General features: G+C 41.9%; 2 protein-coding genes and 2 non-coding genes across 6 annotated transcripts in view; all 4 read right to left on the reverse strand.

Annotated features, from left to right (window-relative positions):
* The window catches only part of LOC144522768 (uncharacterized), a 55,106-nt gene extending 45,262 nt beyond the window's left edge, over positions 1-9,844 (reverse strand). Inside the window, exon 1 of the mRNA XM_078258071.1 lies at positions 9,621-9,844. The gene's annotated coding sequence lies outside the window, so the exon portion shown is untranslated. The remainder of the gene's footprint in view (positions 1-9,620) is intronic.
* A 1,710-nt stretch (positions 9,845-11,554) lies between these two features.
* On the reverse strand, positions 11,555-11,626 carry trnaq-uug (transfer RNA glutamine (anticodon UUG)). Its single transcript has one exon. It is a non-coding gene; the product is annotated as a tRNA-Gln (tRNA).
* A 334-nt stretch (positions 11,627-11,960) lies between these two features.
* Positions 11,961-12,032, reverse strand: trnaq-uug (transfer RNA glutamine (anticodon UUG)). The gene has a single exon. It is a non-coding gene; the product is annotated as a tRNA-Gln (tRNA).
* A 2,411-nt stretch (positions 12,033-14,443) lies between these two features.
* ska1 (spindle and kinetochore associated complex subunit 1) lies at positions 14,444-21,892 on the reverse strand. 3 transcript variants are annotated; one of them, XM_078257914.1, is made up of 7 exons: positions 21,787-21,892; positions 21,006-21,091; positions 20,771-20,886; positions 18,625-18,719; positions 17,439-17,576; positions 16,746-16,915; positions 14,444-15,082 (listed from the first exon to the last, which is right to left on the reverse strand). In XM_078257914.1, the coding sequence occupies exons 2-7, from the start codon at positions 21,085-21,087 to the stop codon at positions 14,934-14,936; spliced, it is 750 nt and encodes a 249-aa protein (XP_078114040.1). In that variant the 5' UTR covers positions 21,088-21,091; positions 21,787-21,892; the 3' UTR covers positions 14,444-14,933. The 3 variants fall into 3 exon arrangements, with proteins under 3 accessions (XP_078114040.1, XP_078114042.1, XP_078114041.1); XM_078257916.1 differs by having other exon boundaries at positions 21,781-21,889; XM_078257915.1 differs by lacking the exon at positions 21,787-21,892 and adding an exon at positions 21,668-21,773.
* Between the last annotated feature and the right edge of the window lie 931 nt (positions 21,893-22,823).

A 22,823-nucleotide genomic window follows, 5' to 3' on the forward strand; every position in this document is an offset into this window, starting at 1 on the left:
GTGTACGCAGTTTTTCATGGTTGGTACTGTAATGTCATCTGAATGTTTTATAAATGTGCTGTACGGTACACAATGCAGGCCCATATGTTTTGGACTCAAACGTAGTTCATATTCAAGTGAGCAGGTTAGCGAACGTGTGTGAGAAATAATACATAATTACTTCTACAAATAAAATCAAATGCTTGACTTGACATCTTTCTGTTCATTCACGGCGTCTTCAGATTTGTTGTCATGGTAGCATAAATGCATGCAGCTGCATTTGTTAAAAGGCAGCAAACCAGAAAGCCTGCACGCATCACTGCTCACACAGCTCGCTAGTTTACAGAGACGGGGTCGTTTTTTTCTGCTGAAATTAATACGTTAAGATGAAATAGTCAATCAGTTGTAATGTGCGTATACTGTAGGCAGCATTGTTTTGTTGCTATAGGAACAGTTGCCATAATGCAGGATACATTTTTCAGTCAAACCTTAAATACTCTACAGCTGTAGCAGAGTGTGATTAGAGTGCACTGTTGCTTTCAGCTCAGAGGTGTTGTACATGCTGAGTGTTTACCTTGGATACGTCTGGTTGCCATGGAGCGGGCGGAGTATCTTCACAGAATATTTAAATAAAAGCGTGGGAGCCACTGCTCCAGTCAGCTTAAAGCTGCCACTCAAGCACAACTGCCTTTACACCGACAGAAAGAGTGTTTACAGTAGATGCAGCGAAATGCCAGGCAATTACTGTTGCACACATGCACACACACACACACACACACACACACACACACACACACACACACACACACACACCAAATTCCACAGGGGTGTGATTAGTGGCAGTGCTGTAGGATACGACTCATCAGATCTCCCAGCAGCCCTGTGAGGCCACGCAGTTATCCCTGTGATTAAAGATAGCTGCTGACAGTGCTAACTCCTCTCCTTAACAAAGAAGGCTTCGATAGAAAACTTTCAACAGCACTAAAACGGTGAGACATCATGAAAAAGAATTTGACATGTTTTCATCTTCAGTAGATTTTCCATCTCTCTCTCTCTGCCCTTTTTAAACCAACATTAGCGTGTATGTGCAGATTTTTTTAAACGCATGGAAATGGGACACAGCTTGACAAAGGTCGCATTGGATTAAAACACATCTCAGTCGCAGGAGTCGGACGTTGAATTAGAACATACACTACAACATGCATACATTATTCTTACTGAAGTCATTGTGGTGACATGTTGGAGAAGGTAAGTCTAATGTTCCTGTTCTCCGAACCACAAACATGTTGTTCATGCAGTACGGGGCCTCCAGTGTAGCTACGGAGCCTCAACACATAGGTCCAACCAGACCCTGACCAGAACCAGAACCACTAGTCTGCTGCTATTTTGGGGCTATAAACACCATGGACTAGGCTTGGCACGGTAGTCAGTGTTACCGTGTTGCACGGTGTTCGGGCACCAACAGATTACACACCGGTTACATTACCTGCTGTAAATGCTTGAAATGCTAAATAACTGAACGCATTGTTTCCTCTTTACATTTTCTGAATTCGTGATTATTCTGCGGGCCAGACTAAAAGCTTTGGCGGGCCGGATCTGGCCCGCGGGCCGTCAGTTGACGATGGCCGCCCTAAAGTATCGTTAAGTTTCCATTTAAACACGGCAAGACTGAAAGTTGGTTTTGGTCCACAGATGTTATTCATTCAAACTCAAATGATACGGCCCAATCAGACCTGCAGATATGAAACCCTGCAAAAGTTCTCTTGGAGCAGGTTGACCAAGAGTTCCAATCATGTTTCTCTCAACTCAGAAAAGCCTCAAACCTCTCTGAGTGATCTACCACTGATTATCTGATTACCTCCTACTACTGCAACTCTCTCTATTCCTCTAACATCAACAGGCACATTACTCCTACTTTACCTTCTTTGTCTACCACTGAGTCTTAGTATTAATGTACTATTGCTCATTAACTGCAGTGCTGCCTGGCTCCTAATATTACATGGCCCTCGAAGCTGGAGCCCAGTCTGAGACCGTGGGGTAACAACCTCCTGACTGGAGAAGAAAAAGCTAACTGGACCTTTAACGCCCCAGACTTTGGAATGCCCTGTACGTAAAGTCATTTCTTCCAAATACCCTATAAACTTCTTCAATCAGCAAACTGTTTTTAATTGGGTTCTCTGGATTTATGTAAAAAATAATGTGCACTGATTTCAATCATTAACACAATATATACAAATATAACTTGTATTCATTGTGTGTATAAGTATAACAAACAATACACTTTATATATGAATACATTAATCTTACATATGTGGTAAGTAATCACGTGACAACAGCAACATTTCAGAATAAATGATACTTCAGTGCCTTTTCATAACTTGCTGGAGTGACATTACTGTAATATGACCACCCAGCACTGCAATTCCCTGTGTCTCTGCTGGCAAGAGGAGCAACCTAACAACAGAGCAAAACAGTGTAACAGTGTCAAGACTCCGATGAATCACTGCATGAATCTGCCTGGCTCTGTATGGGAAGGACCAGTCTAATCCAGAACATCTTCATACCAGTATGTGTCCAATAAATGCCATTGGAGACTCAAAGCGCTCCTTCTATTGCTAAATTACATTTTCATCAATCTTTCCCATAGAGACCACATGGTCGAGCTTCTGCTCCAGAAGTAAGAACATCTCAAGTCACACATTAAATGATTAAAGCGTAAAAGCATAATATGCATATTTAGGACGGAAGAGTCACTTTTAAGACTTTGTTTTTCAGTCAAAATGGCCTTTTGAATGGGAGTCCTAGGGGCACTTCTATGATAGCATCAAAATAGCTATTTTTAAAACACTAAGAAGGCTCGACACAACATGAATGAATGAATAAAAATGCTCATTCAGGAACGGCAGTCAGAGTTTACGTCCCGTAGGTTGTAGCTTAATCAAGAAGCAAGCTAACGTTAGCCTGCCAATGCTGAGCTAAACATGTTAGCTAACCTATCAGGGTGTATTTTCAGGTGTCTGATAAAATGAGATGTGTTTGAGCCAGAATCCTTTATCTTGATATCACATATTCAGCATTCAGCGGTTCTTTTGTTTGGGCCTCGGTGTCTGAAGTTTTTAAAGCTGCTGATGAACGGCTGCCGGTGCGCTGGACATGTCTGTTGTCCTTTCTCACGTGTTTCGTGTTACATAGGTAGCTTACAGGTTACACAGGCTAGGAATAACATTCAGCTCAACAGACATTTCCTAAAAATAAAACTCACGAGTCCCGTATCTAAGTCTAAGTCGAGTCTGAAGTCTTTTGAGGATGATTCTCAAGTCAAGTCTGAAGCAATTGGGCCTCTCAGCGCACCATGTTGGAGGACGTCTCAATTCCTAAAATACACATTGAGGAGCGAGGAGGCTCCCTGGAGGAGCTATAATCGAAGACACACCGATGTATGTTCATTTGGAACTGCATCCCCAGAGAGACGCTCGAGAAACAGCAGCTTAAGTCAATGATTATTTCAGAAGCTAAAAGGTCTAGCTCGGTTTCCTCTGTCGCGTTTATAACTACAGTTTAGAGACGTTATCAACTGCAGTTACATTACTGTACGTTTAGTTACCGAAAGCAGCCTCTCTAATCAATAAAGTCAATCGTTATGGAAAACACTCATATATCATTACAATACATCATTTAAAAAGCAACGGCGCCTGCAGGGACTGTAGAGGGCGGGAGTGTTTGTGCAAATAATATACCGTATATTTGTATATTTTCATACAAATGTGTAGTGTTTTACACTATAATAGCCTATAAAGGCTGTGTTATGTATATTATAAATATATAAATGTGTGTCTGTTAAATACAACAAATAACATGTAAGAATGTATGGGGACATTCTTGTCACATTATGCCACGTTATGAACTGAATTCAAAGTAAATATAGAAGTTGTCATGAACACTTCTCTTCTCATCTGATACTGTCATATGAAACTAAACGGCCTAGGGAATCCAGTGGTACCAACCATGTCATTCTAGCATGTTGGGAAGGAGGCTGAATAATGGTCCAAAGTTGGGCTAAATGTTGGCGAGGGAAAAACTGGCACGGCCATTTTCATAGGGGTCCCTTGACCTCTGACCTCCAGATATCTGAATGAAAATGGGTTCTATGGGTACCCGCGAGCCTCCCCTTTACAGACACGCCCACTTTATGATAATCCCATGCAGTTTTTCTTATGCAGTAGAAATGTTTTATTTTATTCTAAAATGGTGTGTTTCAATATTTCTGCACACTGGGGTCCCTAAACAGTCTTTGGAGCTGCATACGTAAATTGGGTCTGACTGGAAAGATGAGACTCCTGTTGGTTTAAAGGTCCCATGGCATGAAAATTTCACTTTATGAGGTTTTTTAACATTAATATGAGTTCCCCCAGCCTGCTTATGGTCCCCTATTGGCTAGAAATGGTGATAGGTGTAAACCGAGCCCTGGGTATCCTGCTCTGCCTTTGAGAAAATGAAAGCTCAGATGGGCCGATCTGGAATCCCCTTCTTATGACGTCATAAGGGGAAAGGTTACCTCCCCTTTCTCTGCTTTGCCCACCCAGAGAATTTGGCCCACCCATGAGAAAGAGAGAGACATCATGGCTTTCAAACGAGCAAAGTGGCAGTTGGTCAAGGCCACACCCCCACCTTGCCCCCCCCTCTCTCCTCCTCAATAGCTAAAGACACAGAAATGGCACATCCTAAGGAAAGCTCATTGTGGGACTGGCTCTAGTGGCTGTAATTCTGCACCAAGGCTGAATTTCTGGAAAGAGACTTCAGATACAGTATTAGGGGACCACTAAGGTCTATATAAAAGAGACTTCAGATACAGTATTAGGGGACCACTAGGGTCTATATAAAAGAGACTTCAGATACAGTATTAGGGGACCACTAGGGTCTATATAAAAGAGACTTCAGATACAGTATTAGGGGACCACTAAGGTCTATATAAAAGAGACTTCAGATACAGTATTAGGGGACCACTAGGGTCTATATAAAAGAGACTTCAGATACAGTATTAGAGAACCACTAAGGCCTATATAAAAGAGACTTCAGATACAGTATTAGGGGACCACTAGGGTCTATATAAAAGAGACTTCAGATACAGTATTAGAGGACCACTAAGGTATATATAAAAGAGACTTCAGATACAGTATTAGGGGACCAATAGGGTCTATATAAAAGAGACTTCAGATACAGTATTAGAGGACCACTAAGGTATATATAAAAGAGACTTCAGATACAGTATTAGGGGACCAATAGGGTCTATATAAAAGAGACTTCAGATACAGTATTAGGGGACCACTAGGGTCTATATAAAAGCATCCAAAGAGCACCATGTCATGGGACCTTTAATGAGCCCAGTAGTATTCCTGTGTGATGATGTTAGTACCAATGACAGCCATTTTATTGTAGTGAGTTTAAAACTTACCTCACTGTATACTAGGACAGTTTTCTTAAAACTATATATTTTTTAAAATCCCAATATATTGCTGTGCTTATCATGATACGTATGGTCAGATTGTTGCCGACACACAGCTCTAATATGTATGCATATGTGAAGTAATGTAAACTAAATCCTGTTGTGAGTGCATGACAGCTTCAAGAAGATCAACAACATGTTCCAAGGAAAGAAGCAGAGCTGAGAGGACAGGGTAGCAGAGTGAGAGACAGAGTATGACTCAACAGCAAAACATCCAGCTCTGGTTAGCCCCCGCATACCGCTGTGTGTCACAAAGACACAACTCCAGGCCAGAGAAACACAGGAGAAACCAGGGTGTGCTGTGTATTTCTGTCTTTTCAAGAGCCTGGGAGATTATAAGAGAGCTAAAAATAGTGTGTGACAGCCAACATGTTCTCACTAGGGGTATAACGGTAACGGTCTTCTCTCTCCGCTGTGGTTATAGCTGACCGGGGACCTACAGACGGCTCTTCCAGCTCCGCCTTTTTCATCTGAACTCGCCAATCTGCTTGTTGTGCTAAACATGTTAGCTAACCTATCAGGGTGTATTTTCAGGTGTCTGATAAAATGAGATGTGTTTGAGCCAGAATCCTTTTTTTTTTTTTTCCTAAAAATAAAACTCACGAGTCCCGTATCTAAGTCTAAGTCGAGTCTGAAGACTTTTGAGGATGATTCTCAAGTCAAGTCTGAAGCAATTGGGCCTCTCCCAATTTCCAAATTTGTACCTCCTCGCTCCTCAGGGTTATGACTAGGAAATCATTCTCAGCGCGCCATGTTGAAGGACGTCTCAATTCCTAAAATACACATTGAGGAGCGAGGACACGTTATCAACTGCCGTTACATTACTGTACGTTGTGGTGACCTCAGCACATGTTGCTAACGGTGAACAGCTAAAAGTTTACGGGCGGAACTCGCACTTGTGAAATGTGGTTCCACATTACGTGCGTCAATCTACATACCGTGGATTCTCCGTGACCCCCGGACCGTGACCCCCGGGCCGTGACAAATACACAAACCGCTACAGCCCCAATTCGCAGTGTTTAATCCCACGTCCACCCAAAGGAAACCCATGTTCTCGGTTTAAATGTCTGGTGGTCATGAGGATTCTTTACAGGAAATGTCTTCTGTCCTCACCACAGCACTCGTTTCTCTCTCTCAACATACCTGCCCATTTTTCACATTCCCAGATTTCCACACTTGATCTGCTCCTCATGTAGCTAGAGGAACCAGAGGGGGTCAAAGGTTTTATGATGCCACTGACTTAAAGGAAACGCCCCGTGTCAGAAATAAAATACCAGATTTCCCTGGGTTTCACATTTGGTGGAAAAATTTGGGATAGTGTAAGCACGTAACTCAACAAAATATATAACATAGGTATGGTCGTTTAATGCAGAAATGTTACATATTGTACCTTTAACATAATGAGATTTTGGATAAATAATCATCAATAATGTGGAAATAATGACAATAGAACAGTCTGCTAAGTTCAGAAAATGACATCACTTTACTGTAAAGCAAAACTATAACTACTATAAATAATAATAAACAAGACTGAAAAGCAGACAGACATTCAATGCCTTGTTTTGGTTCTTACAGTTCGCTACAGACATTTAGGTTGTTACCAAATATTGATTTGATACATAGCTAGGCCTGTCGCGATAGTCAATAAATCAAGTAATCACACGATAAAATCTCTCTCTCTCTCTCTCTCTCTCTCTCTCTCTCTCTCTCTCTCTCTCTCTCTCTCTCTCTCTCTCTCTCTCTCTCTCTCTCTCTCTCTCTCTCTCTCTCTCTCTCTCTCTCTCTCTCTCTCTCATTGGTTGGCTGGTTGGTTGGTTTGCTGGCTGTCTTGATAAGAATAACCAATCCCTTCTCTTTGCCTCTGGAACAGGAAAAGCTGGTATGAATGGAATTGTGACCATGCTGACCAAGCAGCTAAACTGTACAGAGAGACAGAAAAGGAAACAGCTGGAGAGAGAAGAAACAGATGTGCAGCTTCTCTCTGTCACCAGGGTGAGAGAACTGTCTGTGATTGGCCGATATATCACGCCTTCCCTGTTTCCTTTTCTGGATTTACTGCTTTGTTTTCATCCCTGGCAAACATCTCTTCATCAGATCTTTTAAAATATAGATGTGTAGGCTTGTTAAAAGGAAATTAACTTGTTTAGCCAATCAAATTAATTTCAATCCACATGTTCCCTCCTCTGCATGTGTTGACTATTCCCCACTAGGAGTCCTCTGAAAATGACATGGACGTCCCTTTGTTCTGATCCCCCTTTCTTTGCATAAACATATTATTCACACATTAATCATATGGCTTACTGACTTCATAGCACAAGACAAGTTGTACTAGTTAAATATGAACTTGGAAAAAGAATAATTCCAATCATCTTTTCTCCCTCATTTTATTGGATTTTACAAATCTTGCCTTGAAAAACAAGAGACTGTTCCATTGAAGAATATATTTTCAGCCAGATGTGATGTTCCCATGAACCCAAATGTCACATTATTCTAAGAAAACAGTTTTAAGTAGTCATAACTCAAAGTCAGAGTTGCAATTTTGGCCAGTGAACTATATATTCAGCCTGATATCACAATTAAGAAGACGTGCAACATGCCCAGTGGGTACAGTGGGCTCTGCAGTTCGATCCCCTCTGTTCTGTCAGAAAGAAGTGACTTCAACAGCACACAACGTGATGCTCTTACGCAACATTGTGCCCTGTGTACCTAAAACAATCTTACTACTGTGGACGTGCTGATCCACTCACTCTGTATGTTTGATTTTGTAGGTACGTAATCAGTCTGATGTGTCTGTCTGTGTGTGTGTGTGTGTGTGTTGAATGGTGGCCAACACCGAGACTTTAGATGATGCTGACAAACATTCAGTCCAGCATGTCACTCACACACACACACACACACACACACACACACACACACACACACACACACACACACACACAGGAGGGATTCCTCACATCAGTCTCTTTGTTGAGTTTACGGTCCATTTCTTCACTTTTTGAGACGTACCACTGCTTAAACACAATTTCCTACACTATGTCTGCTCTGCTCCCATCAGCCAGACTTCTTCAAACTGTCCCATTCAGAGGATTGTCTCCACAGTTTGGAACAGAGCAGAGAGCTGAGACTCCACTGATGAAGACATATACTGTACATCCTAGAGTCAGACGAGGTGAACCATGTAAGCAGATGAGAGCAGCCTGGCTCACACTGCTGGAATATGGCTGCATTATCTGCTTTATCATCATCATCATCATCATCATCAGCTTATCCAACACTCAAAAGATTCAAAAAGAAAGGCGACTTTCCCCATAGAAAGAGTTACTTTGTAATAAAATGATAGAATATTAAAGCTGTTATAGTGACGCCATTTCATTTCATTTATTATTATACAGGAAAATTTAAGAGCAACAATTAAGTTACAATAAACGGGCCTGACTCAGTTTAAAAAGTGGTTTACAGCAGGTTCCTGTTCTGCAGCAACATAGAACAATGAACACAATTTCGGCACATTTATACAGGACATTATTATTGACTAAACAGAAATAAAACATTAAATACGGAAAAAAACAAGACTAAAACGAAGAAACAGTTTATATGACTTTTTGAAATATGTGATGGATGACAGTGTTCGAATGTGATGGGGAATGTCATTCCAGAGTTTAGTGTAAATACAGAAAAAGGATTTCTGACCGTAGTTGTTTTTGTATGGGGGGGGGGGGGGGGGGGGACTGGAATGAGTGCCTGTGAGACTGATCTATAGGTTAGTATAGGGCCATGTACGTCCATTAATGTGGCTAAAATCCTAGCTGTAGGCACGCGCACACGCGCACACACACACACACACACACACACACACACACACACACACACACACACACACACACACTGTTGTATCTAACAGCCCTGAGCAGGAACGCTGAGTTCCAGTAGCAGAAGAGTCAAACTAAAGCTCAGAGTCTCCGTTTGGAGCTGCAAGCGGTGCAGAATCAACAGAGCTGCAAACAGTCGCAGAAAGAAGCTGTGACCAGAGAAGGAAAAGTAGCACCGAGCTGCCTCGTTGGACGCGTACGGTTGGAGAAACTTCCCACAGCCACACGAAGCACTGAGCAGAGAGCAGGCAGTAAAGGCTTCTTCTTACCTTTTTGCGCTGAGATCAGACCGTCTTTTGTCTTCTAACTCCGCTCGGATATGTCCCGGGACTCTGTGACGCATCTCGGTCCTTTCTCTACATGATCAGCGCACGCGACCCTGCCAGACAGCAGCATTCCTGTCCCGTCCGGATCCGTGTTCAGGCTGCTGGGCGCTGGTTGGAACACACTGCTCTGGGTCCATGCTGAGAGACGGTCCCCGTCAAGCTCCACAGGAGGAAACTGACTCACATCCGGTGATCCTTTTCAAAATAAAACCAGTTTAGTGACTAACCTAACCTAGCCTAATCCTTGTATAAAATGCAGAATCATCTTAAATTAGACTACCTACTAACAATGATACAGTTTAAAATGAGAATAAAGGAGTATTTGAGTACTAAATGCACATGTGCTGTTACTGAGCGCTGCTGGTGATTATGTTGAGATGATGTTCAATTGCCATTGTCTTCTTCTGTTTTTCTGTTGTTTGTTTTTCACTGTATATTTTAATATGGAACTATTATACTGCTGTCTTGGCCAGGACTCCCTTGAAAAAGAGATTCTTAATCTCAATGGGAGTATTTCCTGGTAAAATAAAGGTTAATAAAAAAATAAATAAAAACCCTGTTGCGCTCGTGAAAAGGACCAAAGTAAAGCCTCTCTGAAAAACATGAAACCGCTCTTTAGTTTGTGATACTTTACGTTTTAAGAGACAACTTTACGACTGAAGGAATTACACTCTGTGACTCCGGACTGGGGATTATTGCTGATGTGTTTTAAGTTAAATGTTATACATACATAATACACAATACATAATTAGTTAGTTAAGTTTCAGGTTTTTATTTCATTACTTCCCCTCTGTTTATTTCCGTATGTTGGGTATGTTAGGTAAGTTAAAAATGTTTTGCAAAAGGTTTTTTTTTCTTTTTTTTTTACAATAAACGTTCCCCAGAGCCACGTGGTACCGGTCACTGGAGCCAGCGCAGGCGTACTGAAGACGTTTTGTTAGTCCGCTGTAGAACTGTGTTGGGACATACGAATATCTGTTTCTGCCATACTAAATCACATGGTAGTGGGTGTTGGGAAGGCACAGATTGTTCTGTTGTCTCCAGCTGGGTTCCATATAGGACAGGATGCTCTCTGGTGGTAGAAGAGGGAAGTACACATTGAAGCATACAGTAGGAACACTTATTGAAAGGCTGCATCCATTGTGGTGATGAACAGTGTGTGATTGGTGCTCTCACTCATTTCAAACAGACTGAAAGCAGCTGAAGTGGCTTTGCTTAGCTTTGTCAGTCATACATACCTGCTTAATGCCGCTGGCTTTGATTTTGCTAATAGAGCTGTTATATATTTACAATTGGAAACACATTTCACATGAACGTTTTCAGATGTGTTCAGATAGATCTCTTTCCTGACATGCAGCTCAGCACAACACTTAATCTAACATGGCAAATGCACTAATGCAACCAAAACACTCGATTAATACTTTTAGTTTTCTTTATAAGCCTACCTCTTCATTTATTTATTTATTTTACTTTATTTATTTGTATTGTTGTCCTTGTGAAATTTCCCAGCTGGGTACACATACAGATTTATCATATCTTGTGCTTTATTTGCACATTTGCACAACTTAAAACATTGCATTACATCAAAAATAAAGGGGACTTCTGCATTACATGACATGCTTTATCTCATGTACATAGTTGTCTCTGCAGTATAAAGCAGAATAAAGCCACAAAAGCTCCACTACCACTGGATTGCTGACTCCCGTATAGAGGCTTGGCTTGACACAGCCTTCACATTTTCAACAAAAGTAAAACTGTAGAAGGCAGCCCTCTGGATTGTTATAATCCAATCACATAAAGAAACCACACTTCAGTTTCTGATCTGGGATATCCCAAGTATGATACCATTCAAGACTTGTGACGTTGATGCAGAACTAAGGTTCCACTGAGGCTTGAACTCAGATCATTGGATTCAAAGTCCAGAGTCCTGACCATTACACCACGGAACCTAGAGTGGTCAGGTGAACTGGTTTAGAACACAGGTAAAGTTGTCAATATTTGAAGTCTCACATGGATTCAGCACTCCCATTGAGAAAGATGTTTACAGGTACCATGATGGAGAAAAAGTATCCTTGCTGCAGCACATCTTGCAATCCTACAGGTAAATGTAGGATTCAGTTCTCTGATTTTGAATAAGACTGAACTTTTTGACAGTGCATGTGTCATTGCGTACATGTTTCATCTCATGAACGTGTTTGCAGTCAGTTGTCTCTGCAGTATAAAGCCTCAAAATCTCCACTACCACTGGGTTGCTGACCCAGTTTAGACTTAGATGAAGAGCTAAGGTTCCACCGAGACTTGAACTCGGATCGCTGGATTCAAAGTCCAGAGTGCTGACCATTACACCATGGAACCACAGAGGGGGCAGGTCACCTGGTTTAGAACACAGGTAAAGTTGTCAATATTTGACACCTCCTAGAAGCAGTGAGCCAAATTAAATCTCATTTGCAAACTCACACAATGTTTCAACCTTATGTTAAATTTCAGCTTTATGCCAGCACGGGCGTAACATGTGACAGAAATAATCATTCTAAACTGGCTGCAAACAGGAGACATTTGAAGCTGTGGTGGAGAGGAGGTCACTGAACAAACTGTTATCTATCATGGATCACCCCGACCACCCTCTCCACCCCTCCCCCCACACTGGTCCAACAGAGGAGCACCTTCTCTAAGAGGCTCCGACAGCTTCGTTGTCGCACGGACAAGAAATCATTCCTACCACAGGCAACAACTTTTTAACACCTCATCACTGACTCTGAGACATCACATCTGCACTAAGTGCAACTTACACAATAGGTTTATCTACACCTTTCATTACTAGTTAAGCAGTTGTACATTTTGTATTCCCAACTTGTATATATTTTAAATATGTGTTCTTGTATTCTATCTTATTATTATTTCATGTATATTGTATCCTAGTATTTCATGTATATTGTATCCTATTATTTCATGTATATTCTGTGCTGTGACACTGATATTTTGCTGCTGTAACACTGTAATTTCCCATTTTTGGGATCAACAAATATCTATCTATCTATCTATCTATCCTATAGAAGAATTACACATTTTGTGTATTCTGTCAAGAACTAATGATTCAAGTGTCCGGGCAAATCACATCTTTTAGAGGTTTGCTTGACACAGTGCTCATATTGTCAACAAAAGCAAAACTGCAGAAGGTAGCCCTCCGTTTAATCAGTGAAATAAGTGCGTGAAGTTATAATCCAATCACACAATCCACATACGCAAACTGCATTTCGGTTCCCGACCTGGAATATCCCAAGTATTGTGCCAGGCAAAGCTTGGCACAATACTTGGGATATTCCCAAAACAGATTCATTCTGCATCTGTCTTTGATGCAGAACTAAGGTTCCACTGAGACTTAAACTCTGATCACTGGAATCAAAGTCCAGAGTCCTGACCATTACACCACGGAGCCTAGAGTGGTCAGGTGAGCTGGTTGAGAACACAGGTAAAGCTGTCAATATTTGAAGTCTCCTCGAAGCAGTGAGCTAAATTCAATTTCATTTGCAAACTAATTTCTCCGTTAACTGGACTTAATGCAATCATAGCAAACTTGATGTGTGCATTGGTGGTATAGTGGCTAGCATAGCTGCCTTCCTAGCAACTGACCTGGATGTAATTCCCAGCCAATGCGTTGGTTGATGTCGTCATTGGCATGTTAAAGCTGAAGGCCTTGTGAGATGGCTCAGCTCTTTCTTCTTTCTAGGGTTATGTGCTGAGGCGCACGTGTCAACCTTAATTCATCGTGGAGGTACACAATTGTGACTTGCGGTTAAGACATTTTTGGGTGACCTCCAGGGTAGTTCTATGACCCGAATACTGGACTGGCAGTGTCTGACTTATCTCCAGGTCAAATTTCAGCTTTATGCCAGCACGGGAGTAACATGTGACATAAATAAACATTCTACACTAACCTATAGAATTATGCGTTTTGTGTATTCTGTCAAGAACTAACGATTCTAATGGCTTGGCAAATCACATCTTTTAGCACATTGGCTTTACACAGCCTTCATATTGTCAACAAAAGCAAAACTGCAGAAGGCAGCTCTCAGTTTAATCAACGCAAATAGGTGCGTGCATTTTTATAATCCAAACGTATTCACCAATTGGATTTCAGTTTCTGAATCTGATCTGGAATATTCCAAGTATGTCAGTAAAGACTTGATGTTTACAGGAAGGATGGCAAATGAAGGAGAAAAAGTATCCTTGCTGCAGCATGTCTTGCTATCCTACAGATTAATGTAGGATTCAGTTCTCTGATTTTGTATGAGGCTGAACTACCTAACCTGAAGGCCTCAGTTTAGTCAATGCGATAAGGTGAGTGAATCTGTATAAGCCAAACACATATGTATACACAAAACAATAACACTTATTTGATCAACTCATAAACCTAATGTAAGACCGGCAGGACCACAGAATGTTAAAACTTTAAAATGAAAACCTTTTGAAAAAGCCGAGCATGGGCGCCCAGATAGCTCAGTTGGTAGAGCGCGCACCAGTATATAGAGGTTCACTCCTCGACGCAGCGGCCGCGGGTTTGACTCCGACCTGCGTCCCTTTGCTGCAGGTCATTCCCCCTCTCTCTCCACTTTCATGTCTTCTGCTGTCCTATCAAAATAAAGGCTGAAAATGCCCCAAAAAACTCTAAAGTAATCCGAGCATTTGTCATATTTGTAACATAATTATCATGAGTAAACATGCACGCTTAAATAGGATAGTGAGTGATAAGGACTTCAAGGTATTAATCACATTTTCTTTCTTTGATTTTTATTTAGTTTGGCTTAATGCAAGATGTTGACACTTTTAACAATGTTAATGTCTAAATATAGAAAAGTCTTTATAGTCATTTATACCACAACATACAAACATGTATACATATTCCAGTATTATGCGCACATACAGGTGGCACATTAAAGCATATCCATGGGTAAATCTTTAAATGTGTACATTTAGATGACAATTTGAGCGGGCTCACATTCTGTGACAGACACAATGTCACTTTTTGTTCCGAAAAATGTGCCGAATACATAATATAATTCAAGCAATGAGGCCAAACATCTGACAAATCAAAAACAACATACGTCGTGTTTGACAGGGTGCAGAAATACGCAGCAACGACTGGGACTACAATTAACCAGGAAATATTTTATTCTCACGAACTCTGTTGGCCTCCTATGTCACCATAATAAAAAGAAAAAGTGAAAGCGCAAATTCATGGAATGAAGTCACGTTGGTTCATAACAACATGTATCGGATGACGCCCCCCCCTCGAAGCTCCCGGAGCCGCTGGCAGTGTCGCAGCATGTTCAGAATCCCTTGAAAGCGTTTGTCCACCTTCATCGGAGTAAATTCACGGATGTCATCCTCCACCACAAAATGGTGACCTGCAAGACATTTCAACACGACAGTGAGACCAGCGCTGCGTCACGTCGATGCACTCATGAGTTTTTTTTTCTACACCGTTTTATATAATTGTATGTTCCAGATTTGAAAGGTTTTTATTCAGCTAAGTTACTCAGACCCTCAGAGTCCTACTCATCCACGGTTTTTAAAAGGACATGTTCCTGTATTTGCCCTTTACAGCACCTTTCTTTATATGTTGTCAAAATTAGTGTTTAATCTATTTGTTTGTGATATATGTTGTCAAAGTGAAGATTAGTATAACAGCTTGTGTTTTCGCGAGTTGCAGTATAATGAGTTTTTTAAATCTAAAATTAAGAGAGCAATTCACTGAAAATACTGAGCTCTGTTTACAGCTAGTAAGATCTTTGCCTGAACCTGATGGGTTAGGTCTTAATTTCTATCATTTTACTCGTGCTCAGGCTTGCGCTCCGTGTTGCGCGGTACATGAGCGGTCAGGTGATGCGTTTCGATTAGCGTGAAAATGGACGCTGAGGAGGTGAAACGGAGGCTGGCCTCTGGAGGACTTATTTTATTTCTTTGTTCCAACTTCCAAGAGGCCTATAGCCTATGTTAGTCATGAAAAAGCTGTCAATCAAAATGTACTTGTCGGGCTCGGGCCGAATTCTGTCGGGCCGAACTTTGAAGGCTCGATTACAGCTCTAAGTCCAAATGAAGCATTGTCTTTACTTCCTGAGCCACTAGATGGCACTCTCTGTTAAACAAAGGGTTAAAGCACACTGCGTTGTCATTCCTTGAGCCGTTTTCTTTAAACAGACAGCGCCATCTAGTGGGCTCGGGAAATAAAGAGAACGGTTCTTGAAGCTTCATTTGGACATCACTAGTATACACTATGGATCATTAAACTCACCGTTCCCAATCTGATAAAAAAAACATATGATAATAAAAGCATATTGATGTCTGGGATTTCAGACCTCTACGTCAGGCTAACCCACACCAGCACACCAACCTGTGGCTGACCGTCGGCAGAAAAGGAAGTTGGACTGATCAGTCTCCCCGAGTTGGTCAAAAGAGTGCCTCTGAACACACCAAAGAGACCAGACGTAATACGTCTCCATAACAGCAGGCGGCGCTAATCTGTATTGTCGCCCAAAAAATGAAAACCGGCAGCTGATTGGACGCACGCGTCACGAGGGTCTGGCTGCTGCTTCCAGATTTTGGATTTTTCAACCGGCCATTACTGGCGACTCATTCAGAATACGATCTCATATTTTACTAAAATAGTTCACCGAAACGTGTTTCTGAAAACATTTTAAGATTGACAAAGGTCAGTTTAAAAGATTTTCCTCAGATTTTGAGAGGCTTAGTCACGCTCATCCCGCTCGCCATTTCCGGGGGAGTCCCGACTGCCCTGTCTCCGACTGAGCACGTCAGGTCGGCCAAAATGAAGGCCGACGGCCCCTCCGACGGACGACGGCACGAAACACACCGAGCAGACTCGAGTCAGTGACCTCGCCAGACTGTCCTACGGCCGATTATCGGTGGGTGTGTAACTGCTATTACATTTCATCTAATGGTCCGACTAAATGCATAATCCAAACATAGTGATCATATCTCTGAATAGCCAGACCGGTTCATCAGTAACATCCCTATCTGTGATCAGGGTAGGGGTCCCTGGCAGTGTACCTTTTGTGTCTTTTGTCTCCTGGTCCTTGAAGCGCTGGTGCAGCTTGCGGGCGTGATTGTTGAGACTTTTCAGCGGCTGACGGAGGATCTTGTACTTGGCTGCTGCCGCTGTGTTAATGCTCTGCACCGCAGCATTAAGTTGTTCATATGATGCACGTCCTTTCATGTACCTGAGTGGGACACAACGGGACTCAGCTTTGGAGAACACCAGGCTTAAAAAAAAAATCCTGTCACCTACAAAATCCTGGTCTTCACCTACAAAGCCCTCCACCACCTATTATTATTATTATTATTATTATTATCACAAAAAGAAGGTTTCATCTCTTGGCAATATTAAAAAAAGTTCTCTTTAACATGCAAAATCAACATGTAGAGCTGGGGAATATGGTCAAAATACATGTCATCATAATTAAAAAAAAAGTAACATTACAGGAATCAAACCCCAGAACTACCAGCAACACACACACACACACACACACACACACACACACACACACACACACACACACACACACACACACACACACACACACACACACACACACACACACACACACACACACACACACACACACACACACACACACACACACACTTCAATGTTCCCCCAGTGTATCATGTCCCACAAACATCATGAACAACATCAACATCATGATGATATCATGCTGGATATTAGTGAGGGGCAGAACTTACTGAGGGATGCTCTGAAACTCTGGCATAGTGATGACCTCCAGCTCTCTGACGAAGCTCTTGTTGGTCTTTTTGACATTTTCCGGCTGGGCTGGCTGAACATCTCCACCTTCTCTCTGGTTCTTTACAGGTTGGCTTCCACTGAGCCATGAGGGGAACATTAAACGCCAGACATCAGTCAAGTCAGCAGAGCTCAAGCTTTGGTCGTCTCTTAAGATTATTTTTTTTGGGGGACTTTTGTGGCCTTTATTTGAGAGGACATCTGAAGACCTGAGAGGATCTGAGAGAGGGGGAATGACTCGATGCGCTAAGGACTGAGCCTTGGTACATGGGGCGCACCCCCAACCCGCTGACCCACCAGGGCGCCCCAGCTGAAGGTTTTCGGAATAATCGGAAAAATGAGTTCCCGACTGGAGAAATTGCATTAACAGTGTGAAAGAGGACATGCCTTGGCAGAGGTCTGCATTCTCATTTGTTGTGTTAACCTGTACTATTATATATTTGTAATTTGATTACAGTTCTTTATTACATTAAATGAATTAACTAAATACAAGCATGCAGTTTGTGCGTGTTGACTGATCTACTTCATTTTGATACCCAGTGGGGAAATTACAATTTACACTCTGTTAGAAATCTCTAAACACACGTGGCTGGGTTAGCTCAGTTGGTAGAGCAGGCGCACATATATAGAGGTTTACTCCTCGATGCAGCGGCCGCAGGTTCGACTCTGACCTGCGTCCCTTTGCTGCATGTCATTCCCCCCCCCCTCTCTCCCCTTTCATGTCTTCATCTGTCCTGTGGAAATAAAGGCCTTAAAACGCCCCAAAAAATAATCTTAAGAAAGAAATCACTACACACAGGCCTGAAATACACACATGCTCAGGACCTTTTCATGCACAAATGGACAGATGTCAGAATCAGTGCGCTGCTCGTCAGTTAGGGGGGATACGGTGCCTTGTACAAGTGAGGTGAACTGGCATCTCTCCAGCTACCAACCCACATGCTGTACTTTAGTCCGCACGGGACTTGAGCCAGCAACCCTCTAGTTCCCAGCCCAACTCCCTATGGACTGAGCTACTGTCACCCAAGATGTGACTTACTGCTAGTACATACGTGGGCAGCTTTGTATTTTGTTCAGAATACAAAACATCCAGTGTTATATTAAAAAGCATCACATAGGAGAACTCACTTTGCTGGCTCTTTCTTCCGGGGCATGTGTGCAGGTACGTTGTCCTTAATGTGCTGGACATCCTCCAAATCCTTCTGGAGAGACTTCTCAAGTTCCTGAAACACAATCAAAACGGGATGGCCATGAAGTACAAACCCCAATTCCAATGAAGTTTGGACATTGTGTGAAACGTAAATAAAAACAGAATACGATGATTTGCAAATCCTTTTCAACCTATATTTAATTGAATACACTTCAAAGACAAGATATTTAATGTTCAAAATGATAAACGTTACTGTTTTCATGCAAATATTCACTCATTTTGAATTTGATGCCTGCAACATGTTCCTAAAAAGCTGGGACAGGGGCAACACAAGACTGGGGAAGTTGAGGAATGTTCAAAAAACACCTGTTTGGAACACTGCACAGGTGAACAGGTTCATTGGTCATGATTGGGTATAAAAAGGAGCATCCCCAAAAGGGGATCGCTCACAAGCAAGGATGGGGCGAGGTTCACCACTTTGTGAACAACTGCAAGAGCAAATAGTCCCGTTTAAGAAAAACGTACAATTGCATGGAATTTAGGAATTTCATCATCTACAGTCCATAATATCTTCTCTTGCTCAAAGTGCAGGGCGGAGACTAAACAAACTTTTGGTCCGCTTCTGTTAAAGATTGCATTCTGTGTACCGTTCCGAAAGTCCTGTACCGAAACGGTCCGGTACGAGGATATGTACCGTTACAATCCTAGTCTCTACCTGTTGCAGCTGTAAGCAGTCCAACAAAGTGCTGCCGCGAGGGACTAAACACTAAGAGATGCATTAACACACTGGGACGCGCTCTAGATTGTATTGCAATGATTTATTCCTACACACGTAAAATACAACTAGCACTGCAGTTACCAAATGTAGAGTTACTTCGAAATAAGTGTGGTTAAGTTAAAATATGTTGTATTTTATGTGTGGCAGCACTTTGTTGGACTGCTTAAAGCCACAACATGTAGAGACTAGTATAGTAGACTAGGAGTAGAACGCATACCTGCAAACTCAGAAGAGCTGAAAAAGGTGACACATTATTCCCATGATTTATTAAAAATGGAATAACAATAACTTATAACAATAACTTATTTCACCAATACATTACTGTTAAACGACAAAAACAACCACTGGATGGGAAAAGGGTATTTTACAACAACTTTGAATGCAGCATGAGGCTGGCAAGGCGAATTTCAAGTGAACGCACCATCCGTGTTGTTTTTCAGACAACGGTAGCTACAGACTGCTGGAATCCTCTCCAGTGAAATACAAACACACTTTTACACCGTTTAGCTGTCAGCATTTTAACCGTGTTTACTCCAGCTGCTAGCTAACGGTAGGCTAACGTTAGCTGCTGTCAGGTGTAGTGTTAACTAGCGTCCCGTGCGGCGATGTTTCAGTTCCCTTTAACGTCCGTTTTCGGAGCATCAGAGAGAAGCGTAGGCATTTAAGTGGCACCTAAATAAGGCACCGAAATCCGCATTGCTATTCGGTCCGGTAGAGAACGGTCGTTAAGGCACCGGTGCCGTATTAGCACCCCCCCTTCGGTGGAAGGACACATTACATTTTGGCGTGGAATCAAATCACGGGGCGGATACACACATTATTTTTCACTTTGTGCTGCATTCATGTGCTGTCTGAATCATTTGTTGGACTGCTTACAGCCGCAACATTAGTCAACAGAAAGTGTTTGCTCCCAGGCTCACCCCCTCTGTCAAAGCAAACAAATATATTATCACTTCCGCTCAAACCGCGATGAAAATGCCCACCACCTACAATATAAGTGCACAACATAATAATCAACAAACAATATAAATAAGACCATAAACAACACACAATGTGGCTCCTACACTACATTTGACCAGAGTCTCTCTGCTTCCTGCTAAAGGACTACAGGTGAAAGCTAACGGCAGGCTAACACCACCACATTTACACAAATGTTGATTAATGTGTGCCGTTTTTACTAATAAATAAATAAAATGTTGACTAACATATGGTTTAATATCAATATTGGCCTTAACAGTCCAGTGCTGGGCAGGTTTAAATTGAAACCAATTAAACTGTGCCAGGTGCACAGCTGCACACAGCTGCATGAAAGCTGATTCCACCGCTACTGCAGGCCTCCACTCTACCTTCAGATGCTTCAGCTGCTCTCTCTGTCGACCAACACACTTTTCAAACTCCTCCAGAAGTCCCTCCAGTAGAAAGAGCTCTTGTCCAAGCTTCTTCATCTTATTTTGAGGCAATTCTAAATGTGGAGAAAGAAAAAGAACACAATGACACGTTTTATTACACACTACTTAACCTCTGCATTGTAATAAATCAAATGCTAGCAGTGTGAAGAAAAAAAAAATCACTGTGTCCTACCAGCAACAGACAGATCCAGCATGCGCTGTAAGGAAGAGATCCTGTCCTGGATGTGATGGCTGACATCGTCCAGCTCATTCATTGTTCTGAGGAAGGGACACGCTCAGATCACTAAAAGGTCACTACAGGTCTCTACAGGCAGAGGCTAGTCTATTTTCGGCCAGATGTCCGACCCCTTCCTCTTTTTTTGTGTTGGCGTTCTAAACTCCAGTGGATTTGTGAGGACTATGGTTAACTGCTCCTCAGATCTCTGCAGGGTAAATCCAGACAGCTAGCTAGACTATCTGTCCAATCTGAGTTTTCTCTTGCACGACTAAAACAACTTTTTAACGTACACAAGTTCCACCAAAACAAGTTCCTTCCCGAGGCTATTTTGCAGAGGCAGCGTTGCTCCGTCCAGCGCTTATAACGTTAATATAACGTTACTAAAGCACAAGTTTTACTGTGATGCTACAGACAGGCAGAGCCAAAGGTAAATATGATGTGTAAGTGTAACGCAGAGCACAAGCATTAGTTTTAATAAACAGACAGCTTTAGCTTTAACGTTAATACCAGACAGACAGCATTAGCTTTAGCTTAAATAACAGACAGACAGCATTAGCTTTAATAAACATACATCATTAGCTTTAGCTTAAATAACAGACAGACAGCTTTAGCTTTACCTTTAACAACAAACAGACGGAGAGAATTAGCTTTACACCAGGCTGCACGGTCTCTGCGAGGAACGTTCTGTGTGACGGATAACCTTTCAACACATATTTATGAAATAAGATACTCACACCCAGCTGTGTTCCTCTCTTCCTCTCCGTTGATACTCCCTTCTTCTTCCCGGTTCAATTTTAAATTACTAGAGACGTCACGGCCAGCGCACGCTCTTCTTCTTCTCCTTCTTCTTCTCCTCCTCCTCCTCCGCCTCCTTCTTCTTCTGTTTCTTCTTCTCCTCGGTTGGCAAAAAGCTTTAATGTGAATTACCGCCCCAGCTGGCCGGAAAGTACTACAAGCAGGAAAAGAAAGAAAGAGTAGTAATCAGATGAGGATTTATTGCCAACTAAGTAACAAGGAATTTACCTTGGTGGGTGGTACATACATAAACGTATTAAAAGAAAAATAAACAATACATTAAAGAAAAGATTACATGAATGAATAAAAATGTATTAAAAATAAGAAAATAAGACATCCAAGCATGTATGTAATTATGTAGGACAGTGGTTCCCAACCTTTTTTCCTTGGCGCCCCCCCCCCTACTTATGTCTAAGAAAAGCTGAGCCCCCCCTCCGAAACCGAAGTTGAGGTAACTCTCGAGATACAGCCTTACTTTCTTTTTTGATACAGAGGAGTTATCAGAACTTTTACGTTTCTCCGCCATGTTTCATTCATGAAATAGTGATGCTGTGGCGGCAGGAAAAACGAGGATGCTAGCAGCTAGCAGCTGACCTGATGACAGCAAGGTCCCAGGTTAAGAGGTTTGGCCTACTAAGTAGACTGCCTACAATTTTAAGTGAGAACAAAAATATATAGTTTTTATACAGACTTTTGTATACATTATATAGTCTAGTGTATTATCATAATTTGTTTAACATATTATATTTAGCAAATATTTTTTTTTTTTACCTCAACCTCAAACCAGATAAAGACTTGCGCACCCCCTGTGATTTTTGCCGCCCCCCTGAGGGGTCCCCGGACCCCATGTTGGGACCCACTGATGTAGGCTATGTATGTGTGTATATGCATGCATGTATGTATGTATGTATGTATGCATGTATGTATGTATGTATGGCATGGGGTACTTTCCATAAGATCATCTCTCAATGCAAATCA

This window comes from Sander vitreus, chromosome 8 (genome assembly GCF_031162955.1).
Source record: "Sander vitreus isolate 19-12246 chromosome 8, sanVit1, whole genome shotgun sequence".
NCBI classification, from domain to species: domain Eukaryota; kingdom Metazoa; phylum Chordata; class Actinopteri; order Perciformes; family Percidae; genus Sander; species Sander vitreus.